This window comes from Phoca vitulina, unplaced genomic scaffold (assembly GCF_004348235.1).
Source record: "Phoca vitulina isolate PV1807 unplaced genomic scaffold, GSC_HSeal_1.0 scaffold66, whole genome shotgun sequence".
Classification (NCBI taxonomy): domain Eukaryota; kingdom Metazoa; phylum Chordata; class Mammalia; order Carnivora; family Phocidae; genus Phoca; species Phoca vitulina.
The window spans coordinates 678,728-695,717 of NW_022589769.1; the positions used below are offsets into that span (position 1 = coordinate 678,728).

General features: G+C 39.7%; 1 protein-coding gene across 5 annotated transcripts in view; it reads left to right on the plus strand.

Annotated features, from left to right (window-relative positions):
* RBFOX1 (RNA binding fox-1 homolog 1) overlaps nucleotides 1–16,990 on the plus strand; it is a 1,177,605-nt gene that overhangs the window by 603,884 nt on the left and 556,731 nt on the right. For all 5 annotated transcript variants that reach the window (XM_032392249.1, XM_032392251.1, XM_032392258.1 and 2 more), the window contains one exon: nucleotides 6,393–6,434. In XM_032392249.1, coding sequence (XP_032248140.1) covers nucleotides 6,393–6,434 — 42 coding nt within the window. The remainder of the gene's footprint in view (nucleotides 1–6,392; nucleotides 6,435–16,990) is intronic.

The window sequence follows — 16,990 nt, forward strand, 5'->3', positions numbered from 1 at the left end:
ATTCTCCTCTCTCCTTGAAAGGATTTTGTTTAATTCATTCTTTCTTTGGATACATTTTCTAAAAAACAACAAAACAAACAAACAAAAAATGGCACATTTTTTTCAACTCTCTAAAACAAGGTGGTTGTGCTGTTGGCACATCTTATACTTCATTGTAGCTAATGTTTTTTGTATTGTAATTATCAATTTACTGTTTTTCCCCCACTTAGTGAATTTCAGAAGCCTTTTGTTTTTATGTTGCATTCCTAGTACCTAGAACAGTGTCTGATATACAGAATGCACAGTATCTGTATGCATTTGCTGTTGAATACATGGAGGAATGGATGGATAGACAAAGAAATGAAATGAATGGACTCCAAAGATTGTCCTGGTCTCTAGAAAAAGAAAGTCGAATAAGACTCAGTCCTTTCCCTTGTAGATCCAGTCTAATGTGTGGGAGGGGAAATCAAACTAGTAATAGGGTCAGGATAAAGTGGGAAGAACTGATAAGAGAGAGCTCAAAGTCAGTAGAAGATGAAAAAGGCTGAGTCTGAGAAAGATTCTTTGGCCTGCTTGGCTCAGTGAAGATAGGAGATGGGAGAAGATGAATCCCTGCTATTAAACATCCCGTTCAACCAGGAGAGCAAAGGGTCTCATGCTGAAGTTTATTGCTTCAGTTTCTAACCTTTCATAAGTGCTTACTTGGCAACCCTATCGAGAGTGGTATTTGATTCTCTGGAAGCATCTTAAAGGAGCAGCACTAGACCTCCCACTTTCCCTTTTTTCATTTAGGCTATAAAATATATTGTTTCTGTGCATTACTGCCATGAGAGGAAAAAAAAATATTGCATGTTAGTTTCCAAATGAAATGACGTTTAGTGAAGTGTACATTTAAGATATTTTTCAAGGTTGGCTTTTAAAGAGTGCACTGGAAGGGTCTTTCTTCATAACAGATGATAAGAATTTACAGGTGCCTTTTATTCTCTAGCCCTCTCTCATAATGGTTATGGGGAAAAAATTTAAGAGGTCTAGCAATAACTAGTGAGCCTTCAGAGCATCATTATACCCTGCTCCAAGTGTTGTATGATGAGCACAGTTGCAACACATACAGAGACCCATGATGGGACTCAGCCATCTTGCCTAACTGGCCAATTACACTCTATCGCTTGGTGAAGAAGGGGCGGTGAGCAGCCACCTTACTCAGAAGATATGGGTGTTACAGAGTTGACTTCCAACCAAAGAGGTAATGGCAAATGTAGGCTCCGTTAGGCAGCCGGTAGAGTGTGGTCATAAGGACATCCAATTCACAGAATATTTATGGGATTGGACAGGAACATGTCCCCAAAAGGAGAAGCAGGATATTGTTTTTAGAATATTGGCAAAACAGGGATGCCTGGGTGGCTCAGTCAGTTAAGCGTCTGCCTTCGGCTCAGGTCATGATCCCAGTGTCCTGGGATCGAGTCCCACATCAGGCTCCGTGCTCAGCAGGGAGCCTGCTTCTCCCTCTGTCTGCTGCTCCCCCTGCTTGTGCTTGCGTACTCTCTCTCTCTGACAAATAAATAAATAAATAAATAAATAGTATCTTTAAAAAAAAAGAATATTGGCAAAACAATATGAGATGCCATGCAGGAAAAATTAAAAAACAAAAAACAAAAACTCAAATTAAAAAAACCAAATGTCCACTATAGAAATGACCCCAAATGCCCTTTTTTTTTATTATCTCCAAATCTCATTTTCCTTAATCAGCTTCATTCTCAGGACAACAAAGCTGTTTTCATGGCTACTGTTGAATTTTGCATTTGATATGCTCTGTAATAGGAACATTATAATATGACATCACTTCACATTGTTTAGGTCAGTAGGCTCCTTGTTTTTTTAAATGTCATTGTGCTTCTGTGTGTCTGACAAACCCTCCCGGGTTTGAAGACACATGTTAAAAATATTAATCTTGTTATTAGATAAAGGAATTTATTTAGTTAATTAAAATGAAAACTATCACTATTACAATAACAATTAACAGTAAAAACACATATTTCTGCAAGCCACTGATACTAAAATATTTTCCAATTATAAATGTCCTGCATGACATAAAGGATAGTTTGAAAACCACAGCAAAGCATTAAGAAAAAAATATTGTCATCAGGCTTTAACTGAACCTATAATTTAGTTTTAGATTGAGATATGTGGCCTGTTTGAGTTAATTTTTGTATAAAGAATGTGAGTTTTAGGTTGGGGTGTTTTGTTTTCTTTTGTTTCTGTATACAGACATCCAATTATTCTAGCATCATTTGGTTTTGGGTATATCACTTTTTGTTGTGGTGGTTTTGTTTCAAGTGGTTACTCAAAGGATTACAGTACACACATACTTCCCGTCTGTCAGTCTACATAGAGTCGATATTTTTGCCATTTCAGCTGGAATGTAGAGACCTTATTGACATATGTGCCCCTTTACTCATCTCTCTTCATGTTGGGTTTATCTTAGGTACATTGCAAACCTGGTGAGGCAATTTTGTAATTTTTCTGCTTCCAACCATTACACATGTTTGAAAGAACTCAAGAGGAGTAGACTAGTCTATTATATTTATATTTACCCATATGTTTACCATTTCCTTTGGTCTTCCTCTCATCTGGATGTTCCACATTTTCTTCTGGTATTAAATTCCCTCTGTCTGGAGAACTTCCTGTAGCAATTCTATGAGAGCAGGTCTGTTGGCAATGAATTTTTTTAGTTTCTTTCTCACCTTCATTTCTAATGGCTATTTTTTATGGAATTACAATTATAGATTGACACTTCTTTTCTTTCAACGCTTAAAAAAATCATGTGCCACCTTCTTCTGGCCTCCCTGGTTTTTGTTTGTTTAAATGAGAAATCATAGTAACTTGAATTGTTACTCTCTCACAAATAATGCATCATTTGTCTCTGGCTGTTTTCAAAGTATGGTTTTGTTTTGTTTTGTTTTGTTTTGTTTTGTTTTGTTGTTTTCTTTGTTTTGGTTTTCAGTTTTTAGCAGTTTGATTATATCTAGATGTGAATTTCTTGGGGTTTACCTCTTTAGGGTTTGCTAAGCTTAAATTTATAGGGTTATGTCATTTGCTAAATGTGGGGAATTTTTAGCCATTATTTCTTCAAATAATTTTTCTGCAGTGAACTCTTATCTTTATTCTAGAATTCCAGTGACAGGAATGTTATATATCTTTTGGTATTATTCTACAGGTCCCTGGATTTACTTTTCTCTCTCTGTTATTTAGGTTGTATGTTTTTAATTCTTATATATTCAAGTTCATTGAGTTTCTTCTGCTATCTCCATTCTACATTTGAACTCATTCCTTGAGTTTTATTTTTTTTTAATTTAGCCTATTGTTTTTACAGTGCTAAAATTTCCATTTGATTCTTCTTTGTAGCTTTAATTCCTTTGCCAACAATGTTTATTGTTTTTTTCATTTTTTTTACTGTGCTTTCCCTTACTTGTTGGAAATTTTTATAATAGCTGCTTAAAATCTTTATTTGACCATTTCAACATCTGTGTCATCCCCATGTCAGTTTCTGTGACTGTCTTTTCCCATGTGAGTTTAGATTTTCTGGTTTCTTTGTATGCCTAGTAATTCTGGTTGTATCCTGGGTACACTGAATATTAATGTTATGACACATTGGGTCTTATTCCTCTATGGAAATTGTTGATATTTTTGTGTTAGCAGGCTATTGATCCAGTTAGATTCAAGCTGCAAGTTCTTACCTTCCTTCTGTGGATTTTGCTTCCAGTATCGTTTCTGCTGTTAGAGGCTTTGCTGAAATAGTTGGATCTATCCCACACGTATGCATCCCAGTAGCCAGTCTGGGACCCGAACATTGGTCCATCCGGTTCAGTTCACAAAGTCTATATGGTATCTGTTTGGGTCATATGCATACATGTGTGGCTCAGGGGTGAGTGTCGAGTTCATAAAAGCACTACATGGTGTCATTCTCCCAAATTCTTTCCTTCCTTCCAAACTCTTTCCAGGATCCTCAAAGTATTTTTTATTTCCTAGGGTTCCTCTTTCTTGTCCTCCAGCCAGAGAACTGGTGCTTTCTTACGTTGTTCCTGTGCTCCTGCAACTAAGCCTGCCTTGTGGCCAAAATGGAAGAGGACAGAGAGAAAGATCAGTAGGGATTTGCTATCTTCTGGGACCAGAGCATCTCAGATCACAGAGAAACTTTCCCTCCTCCAGATGTTGGGCCTCTCTTTCTCTGTATTTTGATGCTTAATTCTGGGTTCTAGGCCACCTTGAATCCATGCCAGGGGATGCTGGTGAGGGGAAGGGGGCATGAACCCACCACTTGTCTAGTGGTACTTTGAATTCTTTTTTCTTGCCCACTCCACCTGCTATTGTTTACCTGGCAGAGACCACAAATGGTTGCTGTATGCATTCCTTGCACACTTAACATTAGCACTGAGTGGGGGGAGATGGGGTGAAGTGTGCTTATTCCATCTTACCTAGAACCAGAACCTCCTCACCCGCTTCACTTATTATATTGTGCGAACATAAACATAAAATAAAATTTACCATCTTAGCCACTTCGAAGTGTACAATTTGGGGGCATTACATGCATCCATGATATTGCACAACCATGACTCTCTAGTGTGAGAACTTTTTCATCTCCCCAAATGGAAACTACAAACCCATGAAGCTGTCACTCCTCATGGCCTCTTCCCCAAATCCCCTGGCCACTACTCATCTGCTTTCTGTCTCTGTGGATTTGCTCCACTTTATTTTTTAACAGTTTATGGAGATAAAATTTACATACTCTAAAGTCACTTATTTCAAGTGTATAATCCACTGTATGTGTTTTGTATATTTATAGAATTGTACCCATTTCCTTTTGAATATTTTGGAATATTTCCTCCCAGTTGTTTCTTCTTTCTTTTCTTTTATCTTTCTTCCTTCCTTCCTCTACCTTCCTTCCTTGTTTCTTTTTCTTTAAAATGATCTATTTTACTGAGTTATTTAAAACAAAAGAGGAATTATAACATGTGCACACCTTTGTAGCTTCTTTTCTCAAAAACTAAGTGGTGCCTTTTAAATATTTCCCATTTCTGTTTTTCAAAACCGTGGTTCCAAATGCTGCACGTTGTGCCATCATATGAATGTACTAGAATTTATTTTTTAATTTTCCCATTACTGCACATTTTAATATTTACCATTTTTTCTTTCACAAATAACGCTATAGTTATGTAAATAAACATCTGTTTGTATCTCTTCTTATTTTCTTAGGCGCTGTTCTCAGAGGTGATGTTTCTGGGTTAAAGGGCATTACAAAACACCAATTTATAGACTTTGGGTCCTGGCATCTCCAAAATAAAGATTCTTGTTTTTGTTTTTGTTTTGGAGAAAGTAGAAAGAAGCTTTCAATACAAAATACATAAAATATACATCAGAAGTCAGTTCCTAAACCTTTTTATCCTTTAGTAAAAGTTTCAAAAACTTGCAATATACTGTCAGATGCAAGGAGTCAGGGGTTGCTTCATTGGTTAAAAAAAAATACGAGAAATACACAGAATCCATTATGAATGCAGACCCAGATTTTACTCCAGCCTAGCTATCTGAGCTGAAGGTAGAGTGAGCCAGTTCCCACAGAGGTAGAATGGCCATATGTCTCAGTTTGCCTTGTCACTCCCACTTCACATCTGCTGTCCTTGGCATAGTCACTAATGCCACCCCACCCTCTCCTCCATCTCACATCCATTTTTCCTGTTTGGACAACACATTATGTGGTCACTCTAAAGAAGCATCCTTGATTTTAAGAAACACATTTTGGTAGGGCGAGGGTCATTGAGGCATGGCGTATGTATCACGAATCTCTCCTTTTTGAGCTTACAGTAGATACCACAAATTCATCAAAATTTCTTCATCTGATACAAGTATTGTCCTCAGAATTCTCCCTAACACAGTTATATGGGGACTTAACTACGTCTGATTAGAACGGGACCATAAAATGGAGCCCATTTGCCAAGGCATGTAGGTGACACTATTGACCCTTGACATGGGACAAGACATCGTGTGATGGCCAGCGCCTAGCCCCAACCATTTTGAGCGGGTCTTCAGTGAAGAGTGCTAGCACTCTTAGGGCAAGAGGGATTTTCACGCTGAGGGGAACCTTCATCCTTGGGCAGATTTTGCCTCCCATGCCCTCTACAGGATCTCTCTCCTCATTCCTCTTCAAGACTCTGGCTCATCCTAGCTGTGTTTCTGGATCACATGACTGAAAACCCAAATGAAACCCCGGCTATGTAGACCTAAAAAAAATAAATAAATACATAATTAATTAATTCTGGGTCTGCTTTGAGCCAAGTGATTAGAAGCAACTTTCTATTTTCTTTCATGTTGTTTTTGTGCAGACCTGCTGATTTTTCCCCCTCTTTTTCTTTCCTTTGTAGGTTTCAAGACAACAGATGAATTGTGAAAGAGAGCAACTAAGGGTAGGTGCATCTGCCAGTAAAATACTTCCTGGTTCTCGTTTCTGTATGATAAGCAAAAATTTCCTTGTCTCTCCCAAGACACAGGGTTCTAAATAGCGGGCTTCATCTTAAGACTGGTAGAGTTGAAAATATTTATCCCAGCTAATTTAGTATTGATTGAGCTGGTAAATACAGTATATCTTCTTTTGAAGTGCCATTATAGTAGATATGGATTTTTTGATTTAGATTCAGCAATAAATACTTCTCTTCTGGAATTTGTTTGACATCATTGTACTCTTTTTATGTACAACACGAGGCCTAAGTAATAACAAAGGTCAAAAGGATGTCTTGCTGCCTTCTTAATGTGAATACCAGGCTGTTTGCTGAGTGGCTAAAATGCTCTCTTGCTGTTAACTGGGGTGGGTGAGCCACTAATATGTCAAGGGCATTTTCTAGGAGAATTCGAGTCCTCCATAGACCTTTTAGTTTTAGTGGCATTTGTGTATATAGAAGAAAGAGACAGAATTTTAAACCTCATATGCTATTTACCTTCTTAAAAATGAAACTCTCTCAGTGCTCATGTGTTAGAGATAAAAAGTGTTCCCTGGCTGAGGGGAGGATGGTTTGCTTATAAATGCAGCTGGTTGGCATTGTTCTGTTCATGGTATCACGGTTGATATCCTTCTTCGCGTGAATATGGTATTTTAAGAAATATCAGGATTGTCTCCCACCCCCTCCCATTGTATTTTTTAAAAATGCATTCATGTTTTGGATGGATGACTTTGAAATCATAATTGGCCCAGTTTTAATGTCGCTGATGGAAGTTGGCAATTTTTACTGGACAATGTACCTTATCATCATGTTTCCATATTATAAAAACTGGAGGAATCCACTGCTTTTAAAAACATCACAGCGAGGTTTGGGGTTGGGGGACCATTGTGCTCAAAGGGACCTAATGCATCAGAATAATTTATTAAACCAGTCCAATGTCATTTATACACTGCCTTGTAACTTTTTAGAGCATTTACTTAATGCCGGTCTCAAGATGACAATGATTTGTAGAGTTCTTTCCATTTTACAATTGCCGTTGGCATGAGGTTTGTTAAATCCTTGTGTAAAACAGAGTCTGCTTGTATGAAACTGAGGAAGTGAGTTGCGGATGTCTTCTTTTATGCATATTTATTTTATGTGGTCTCTCAGCATGGCCCTCTCTGTTAACCTCTCATCTATACCCACTTCACTCCTAAGTACCTGTGCCTACATTAGCTGTGACTCCTTCGTGAAATAGCCTTCAAGATGTTTTAAGCTTTCCCTAGCTCTCTTATTGCTTTTCCCTGCAGTCTGAATTACTGGTTCATCCTGGTAAATAATGTATTGCAACTTCAGATTTCTCTTCCTGTTTGGATGAGGACGATGGCCAGAACTAGGTCAGAGCTAGATAAAGAGGAATACATGCTTTTGTCTCCAGGATCCCTGATAAACTCCTCAGAATTAAGATAATCCTGAAATCTCTTACAAATGAGACTCGCCTGGCAAATTAGGGACTCCGGAGGTAATGAAGTGCTTGTGTGCAGTTTGAGGGGTTTATTATTTTGCATTGATGAGGACATTGGCAACAGGGGTGTGGTTTAGGAACAAGAATGGTGCCCTCCCCAATCTGTTGAATAAATTCAAGCAGTGGTTTGATATAATGGGTCATATAGTTTAGTCCCTGTGTGGCTCCAATAGCCCCATATAAAATTATCTCTAATATCATGAATTGGTGCTTTGTTTGTTGTTGCTATTGTAGTTTCTGTTTTTATATCTTAAACTAATTTATGTTTTGAATCAATAGAAAACACATTTAAATTGATGGAATACCCATTTCTGTGGTTCAAAATTTAAATGATACCAAAGGGAATGCAGTGAAGACTTCCTTTCTGGTTTGACTCTTAGTCACCTAGTCCCTTCCTGGGAGACGCCCAGTGTTACTATGCTGTCTGGCCTTTGACATCTATGGATATTTACTCTGTCTCCTCCTTGTCTTCCTGTCCTAGCTGTGTACTCAGTCCCTCTACTACCTGAAAAGAGAACTTTCTTGATTAAGGTGATAGCTTTTCTTTTTTTTTTTTTAGGGTCCCTAGAAGAAATTTGGTTCTGATTTGAAATGCTAATACTTGGCCATCTCAGTGAAATGCATTTTCCTTAATCTCATTTTTTTGTCTTCTTAGAAAGAGAGCAAGTGGGAGAAAAATAGTTATCTGTTTAGTTACCATCACCATTCAAGAGTGCCTGCCTGCCAGCCACACTTTCAAAAATATGTTTTAAATACAGCAATCAAGCTGTGTTTCCAGATTTACCGTACAAGATGACTGGACCATGGGCATGTGGTCGAGTTTATATTTCCTCATTAGTTCATTCTGTTACGTTGTCAGAAGTCAGGGATGCGAGTGGGTAATTATAAAATGCATCCCTTTTTCTTGGCCTCCTGGAAACAGCAGCTAATGCAGAAAGATACAGCTGCTCTTTCTGTTTTGTGCGTGTGGGCACTGTGTAGGGACTGGCATGTCCCAGACCTGCTTCCTCTGCTCTCCTTCTCGTTCTCACAAATTCTAATTTATTTTTTTTCCAAAATGGACTCCGAGGTACATGTTCTATAAGATATTACAAATCTAAAACAAATTCTCTAATTAACTTTTAAAAAGTTGAAAAAAAGGCAAACTTTTTTTTTTTTTTTTTTTTAGATACCTGAAGGACTTCTCAGAGTTTTTAATGTGCAAAAGTGAAGTACAGGAAGATGGATATAATATGCAATGTTTTGTAAAATCATCTGATCACAGAACATTTTTGGATGCCGAATACACTCTGAGAAACACTCTTGAAAATTACATCAGTTTTTAATTTTTTTTCCCAGTTAGGATGTTATAGTCTACAAATACAGAAAAGCTATGCATTATTTAAAGTATAAAAACATTTCATCGCCTCCCAATGCCAGGGCTGATTTGGTGTACTTTTGGTGTTAGTGCAGGGGTTTCGAATCTCTGTGCTTCTCTTGGCCTTTCTTTGCTTCTTCCAAGATGAAGGACAAGCATCCCTTCATCACATGACATTCTCATCGGGGAGGAAGAGGAAGAGGAGGTTCTTCCTCATAGCTCTTGCATTTAATTGGAGGAAAATCATTCCCGGAAGCCTTCTCTATAGACGTTCTCTTTCATTGCATTGGCCAATCTCTATGCCAATCACTCCCACTGTCCTGGGATCTCAGTGATTGGCTACAACAGCCATGAGTCATCCCAGGGGATATAGCACATGGGGAGCCTGGGTGGCTCAGTCGGTTACGTGTCTGCCTTCGGCTCAGGTCATGATCACAGGGTCCTGGGATCGAGCCCCGCATCAGGCTCCCTGCTCAGCGGGAAGCCTGCTTCTCCCTCTCCTACTCCCCCTGCTTGTGTTCCTTCTCTCGCTGTGTCTCTCTCTCTCTGTCAAATGAATAAATAAAATCTTTAAAAACAAAACAAAACAAAATATTTACTGTTCTGGCATCTGGAATGACAGATGGACAGAAAAACAACTGAGAGAGAAATTATGTGACCTCAGTAGCCCTGTGTCTCCCTCAGTGATCTATCAGTTGGAAAGATGGTATGGTCATAGGGTAGGGGATCAAATGATGACGTTTGCTAGCATTCACATAAAATATTTGGTTACAAAGGGATCTCTTGTGCTGTGAGTATCTGATGTTACTTTGGAGACTGTTTGACATATTTGGTTAGCACACTACTAAGCAGGCAAAGGCTTGGCTCCTAGGCGGGTCATTATTTGTTCACAGACCAAAATCTTTATCAGCAATACAGCAAATAGATACCATGGGAGTCAGCATGGTACGAGGGGTGGTTAGGGGTGGTTAGGAGCTCTAATTATATAGACTTGAGTTCATATCTCAGATCTAAATTTGCCCACTTTTTCAAAGCTTCCGTTTCCCTGTGTGTAAGATGGGGATCCTTTCTCACCGGATTGTTGATTGGATGAAATGACTTATGTAAAACACTTCAAAAAAAAATGTACACCTCATAATCAGCAATATTAGCCATTGTAAATACAGTATTCTTCTCAATGATTCTCTCATCCCTCTTCCTGCTAGGAATACCAGGCAGAGAACACAGACATCCAGGGTATATCTACTCCCACTCAACCCCCCCACATTAAAAAAAAAAAAAAAATACCTCAAAGGACAGGTTCCATAGTTGATGGCATGGTGGTGTATTTAGAAGAAAACTGCCTCTCACTTAGCTAAGCAAATCATAAGGACTGATTCAGGTTAGCCTGAGCAGAAAAGGCATACAAACCAGGCCTCCCAAGGAGCTTAGCATCAGAAGGCTGTCAGAACTCAGGCAGTTCTTTTCCTCCCTCATCTTGATTTCTCCTTGTGGGCCCACTCTGGAATTTTCTTTTGAAAAAGGATCTCTCCCTTTTTTAAGCTTGTGGCACCTTTCAGCCCCTAAGATTTATGCTGCAGGTTCCTGCAGGTTTAGGGGCTGTTAATGCCTCCTGATTACAAATTCCTGGAAAAGGCATCTGATTGGCCCAGTCTAGCTCAGGTTGTTCACTCTGGTCCAATCATCAGTGCCCGAGGAAGCAGGATAAATAAACCTCATTACCCAAGGCTAGCTGTTGAGGAGGACTTGATCATCAGGGAGAGAGCCATCGCCAGCTGAGTAAATATCCCCAGGGATGTATGCTGCATCCTCCAAACCTAGAGATCAAAGCCAGGCAAAGGATCCTGGGAAATAGGTGTGCTACACCCAGTGTCCAGCTTAGCATTTTGCAAAGTGTAAGACACCTACCCTGTGTGTGGTACTCACAGATTTTGGGTGGTGAACATCTAGTCAATAAGAAAGGGGGAACTATTTAGAAAGTGATTCCTTTTTCAGTTCTCTCTCAATCCTTTTTATGTCAATGAGAAACTCTCAGTTTAAACTACAGTATCTTTGACAAGTCTCTCACTGGTCCTAAGCCCTGTTTTTAACAGAAAGGGAGTGTGCCTCAGGCTTGGAGCCTGCAGCAGCCAAAGCATCTATCTAGACCCTAAAAACATTGTTTGCAAAATTCAGTAGTTAAGAGCGAGGGGCCTGGAGCTAGGCCCTGCTGAGATAAAAATCTAGACTGTAATTTACTACTTGTGCAGGTTACTGAAATCCTGTGTACCTCAAATACCTCCTCTATATAATGGAGATAATTGCATATTTCATAAGTCATATGTCGGTGTATGTATGTGCCCCTGCAAACAGAGATTAAAGTAGCAAATGCATATGAGGCTCTTAGAACACTCTCTAGTATAGAAGAGGTTCTTAATAACTGTTAGATATGAATGGGTTTATTTTCTTCCCATTAACTCTTATTTATGACTACTGATGCTGGTTTTCCAATTACAGTGGCAACACAAAGTTTCCTTGGCAAATACATCTATTTAGGTTAAAAATGAGTTGCTTGAAAGACAAATATTAACTACATAGTGTTACAGAGTGCCTGCAGTTATGACAAAAATTGTGACGTTGGAATGCAAATGACCGAAGTTTCAGAAACATTGAAATTACAGTGCCAGGCTTGTGAAAGATGGTGTCGAGCAGATCTGCATTATCAATATTTAATTTGCCAGTTAGAAGCAAGTTTCTCATTTCTGCTAGATACAAGAGTGATGTGGATTGCAGAATGCAAATTGCTAATGATCATCTTGGCTTAAACCCATTGCTTTCATCCAGGCATCAGATAATGAAACTTCCTGGCTGCCTTGGAAGTGAGCTATCAGAATCAGAGACACCTTTCCCCTGCCTCCCTGCCCCCACCCCCTTCTAAAGTCCAACCCATCCCCAGCAGCTGTTCCAGCAACAGGGAAGGGAATGTAAACTCCCTATTACTTGATGAAACCTCACAGCATTCATGATTTTGGGACTATAGAGTTCCTGCTTCCATTCAGTTATTTATTCAAGAAGTATTTCTTGAGCATGAACCATATGTCAACCGCAGTGCTAGATAGTGGAGATATACCCAAATCTACACATTCCCGTCTTCCTGTACCTTACAGGCTAGCAGAGAAGACAGGAATTTGTCAAATAACCGTGACAAAATTGTATATGTGAAATTGACAAATGCCTGAAATGAGAGATGTTATATAAAAGCACATGGATGGAAGAAGCTTACCTGATTGACGTGCACTTATCAAACTTACCAAATTAACAACTCCCCGTCCAGTCCCTTTATAAAACATACTGATGCGTGCCCATGACATCCTGCGAAGTAGCTGTTTTGTACAATCTTACCTTTCTCTCTGCTCCCTGAGGTGTCTGCTTGCCAAGAGTCAGTTGTATTTATTCCCAGACCTGCTTCTGGCAGCTGCAGTTGTTATTGTAATTACATTATTTAGTGGAATATTGTGTAAACTGATGAAAAATGAGTGCAGTAAGAAAAAGAGCTGTTTCTATGAAAACTAAGTTAATGCTTTGGAAACATTCTATGAGAGCAAGCCTCAACAATTATTCTGATTAGCTACGAGAGGACTGTAAAATGTTAGTGGATAAAGAACCCTTGGAAATCTGGACAGATTCTGCAGTCAGAAACTTTCCAGGGTGTCTTGAAATTTTCACCTCACTTTAAACAAAACCGGAACTGATAGAATAGATCAGACTTTTCCTGTAAGGCAAACTTTTCCTGTAAAGGGCCAAATAATGGCTACTTTAGGCTTCATGGGCCAGGGTCTCTGTTGCGCCACTCAACACTGCCCTTATAGCACTAGACAGCTACAGACACAATGAATGAGTGGGGCTGTGTTCCAATAAAACTTTATTTACAAGAACCCCTGGTCCATATTTGGCTGACCCTTCTAGGAGACTATGAAATATGGATGAGGTTTTTTGTGGGAATGATAATGAGGAATCTCAATCAACAGAAATCACTCAAAGAAGACACCTCAGATTCACATCAAAGATCAACAGATTGAGCTTTGATTGAAGAAACCTCTGTATCACTTTAAAGGTGATTTCTTATTTTAATAGGCTTCCAACAAACTACCTATTCTCATCCCAAATGAGATGACTCTAAAGTATGGATAGCCAACACAGGGCTTGAAACATAAAGTGGAAGTAGACTTATTTTTATGTGCCAACCCTAATGGCTCAAAATCCTCTCAGTCTAGAATGGAAGAATAAATTTATCCTTTTTCTCGGGATCCCTCAACAAGTAATTTCGGGAACTCCCCAGCGAGGGTAACCTTTCCCACATGTACATCCTGGCCCTTGTCCTCTGTACACTGTTGTTCGGCTGCTTCAGAATACTCTCTTTTCCAAAGAAATGTCTAATAACTTTCTTGTCTGGATTATTTTGTCTTCAGAACCAATTCTCTGGAAGCATGAACATTATCCTCCGTATTAACATCCCAAATACTCAGCTAAAGTCAGACTCCAATGATTAGCAAAGCTTTGCTGAATGCTCAGGAGGTAACAGAAGTCCAGTGTGCATGGGGACTTGGAGAGTACTTAGATCCCCACCCTCAGTGGCTCTACCCAGTTTCTTGCAAGTTCCACACATATATCCGTGTGTGCGCACACACATGAAAAGAAAAACTAATCAATGCTTGCTTTAATCTTATATAAGTAATGGTCTCATTTTAGTGATTTTTCTCCCACCAAAGGGAGTTTATCCCAAAGTAGGCTCTCTACTTGTAGAAACTGCAAAAACTCAGACCACCAGAAGAATCTCCAGCAGCAGCTCACCTAGTAAATGAAAAATTCATAAATCCTTAATTTTTCAAAAGAGTATTGTCTTCACAAGACCTTGCATTCCACACTCTTCCTTACAGATCTCCCGTGCTCCCTGGTATTTGCAAGGCCATTAATTGATGAGCATGAAGGGGAATGGATCAAGAAGTCAGCCAGCTAGTTACAGATTTCGATTTCCCCAACCTCACTGTGAGACACGGGTAAATAAGGAAATGTGCAGGTGGCCACCTCCCTGTGTCTTTGGTGCAAAATCCTGTAACTCACATGCACATAAACTGTCTGCCCTCCTTTGAGTCCCCCCAGGCATTTCAGCACGTTCTTTGGGGAAGACTCCAAAGTTATCATATTTAGGACACTTGGTCTAATATTCATTCTCTTTAATTTTAGCCCATTATCCCTAGTTATCATCCCCTTTTCCAGGGCAAATCTGCCCCATTTCTTGTTTCATCATTAAATCAGTATCAAACAGCTTCCAGCAAAATTGCTAATAATGCTGACATTTCAATTTGTCATAGCTGCTCCTCATTCCTATGACTGATGCCTCAGCGAGGACTTGCCTTGCTGCTCTGCTCTTCTGAGATCTAAATATCATTCCAGGAAAAATAAGATACACTTGGTAGGGAGGGGGATGGACCAAGAAGCCACTAAATAAGTCCTCTGTAGTTTCTTCTACTTGGGGCAGAAGAAGTCAAGTTTGATTGAGACAGCAGGGTCTCCCCCACACTTTATTCATGGCCTGAGAGAACCAGCATGTCGGCTGTGCATTTGTGCAAGTAAATAGTGGATGTAGTGGGCACGTGCTTGTTTGTTGTCACAACCAGCAAACATTCCTACCCTCTGGTAGCCAGTGTTCCATCGTCCCTTTGGGGTTAATTTTCTTTGCTCATCTGTTCAGTCTTGGAGGGACAAGGAATTAAGCCAAGGGCTACAGATATGGCCACGGCAGGTCAATTGGATTCTCTCTACTAAGACTGTGTATATTATCTTAATCCATTTGGGCTGCTCTAGCAAAACACCAGAGACTGGGAGGCTTATAAACAATGGAATTTACTTCTCACAGTTCTGGAAGCTGGAAGTCAAAGATCAGGGTGCCAGCCTGGTTGGGCTAGGGCCCTCTTCTGGGTCACAGATTCCTGGTTGTGTCCTCACATGGTGGAATGGGTGAGGGGGTTCTGTGAAGTCTCTCTTCTAAGGGCACTAATCCCATTCATGGGGGCTCCACCCTCATGACCTAGTCACTCTCAAAGGCCCCACCTCCTAATACCATCACAGTGGGCATTAGGATTTCACTGTATGAATGGGGGTGGGCACAAACCCTTAAACCATAGCAGATGTTAAGTGGAGTGATACTCAATAGGGAAACAAATACAATAGAAAGCTGGAGTTGATTCATTTCAATGGCGATGTCCTGGTAAGACTGGGTGAGGAAGTAGTTCCTAGGGCTAGACCTTTGATACACCCTGACTCCTCTCTTTATCATTTAAGCCTGGTTACCCATCCCTCCCTTGGGTTATCTCATATCTTTTAGTGATCTCTTTTTCTGCTGATGTTAGTCAGAACCCATTCCTTTTGCCTGTGATCAAAGAATCCTTACTGATACACTGGGGAAATACACTAAACTTGGGAGAACTGCAGAGCCAGGCATTTGGTCAACAGTTTGCTAAAAGCCAACTCTGGTATCATTTCCCAAAATGCTTCCCTGATGCCTCTGTGGAATGGCACCACCGTTTTAGTATTGGCAGTGCAAAGCAAAGAAACTGTAGGTTTATGTCACACACAGAGCTAGATATTTTACCAACATCTGCTCATTTCCTTGAGTCATCATGAGCCTGGGAGGTATGGGGAATGAGACTTGTGTTTCAGGGTAATCAGAACCCTTTCCTTCTCTGCACAAATAAGATGGTCTCCTTTCAGTCACTCAGATCCGTACAGATAAAGGAGGGTCGAAATGAGATTATCACACATCACTTAGTTAATGCTTCTCAGAGGAACCTCCAAAGGCCACGTATAGTCTTTATAAAAAGTACCATCTCCTCAAACCTAGTCCGTAAAGCATTTTGATGTCCTAGCCTCACCCCAGACACCCTGAATTATCATGGTTTTATGCGTTGAGTTGTGTCTCCCAAAATTCATACATTGAAGTCCTAACTCCCAGTATCTCAGAAAGTGACAGTATTTGGAAATAGGGCCTTTAAAGATGTAATTAAGGTAAAATGAGGTCTTATGAGAGGCCATAATCCAGTATGATTGGTGTTTTTATAATAAGAGGGGATTAGGACACAGACCCACACAGAGGGAAGACCATGTGAAGACACAGGAAGATGGCCATCTTCAAGGCAAGAGAAGATGCTCTAGAAGAAACCAACCCTACTGACACCTTCATCTCAGACTTAGAGCCTCCAGAATTATGAGAAAATAAATTTCTATTACTTAAGAAACACACAGAGAATCTATACCAGGCATGGCGAAGGTAGAGTTCATGTGTCCACCCTTAGCCATCTATGTCTCTTGAGACTGGTCCTATCAACTGATCAAGGGCTCCTTTCCATCGAACCCAGAAAGTGACCTTGTGAAATTTAATTTAAACAGAGCTTTTCTAGGTAGCCAAAATGAACAGATCAGAGCTTGTATTCATGTTGAAATCTATTCATATTAGTTTTCTATTGTTGTCCTAAACAAATTACCATAAAAATAGTAGTTTACACAACACAAATGTATTATTTTGCACTTCTTTAGGTTGGAATTCCAACATAGGTCTTATTGGGCCAAAGTCAGGGTGCTTACTAGACTATATTCTTCTGGAGGCTCTAGGGGAGAATTTATTTCTTT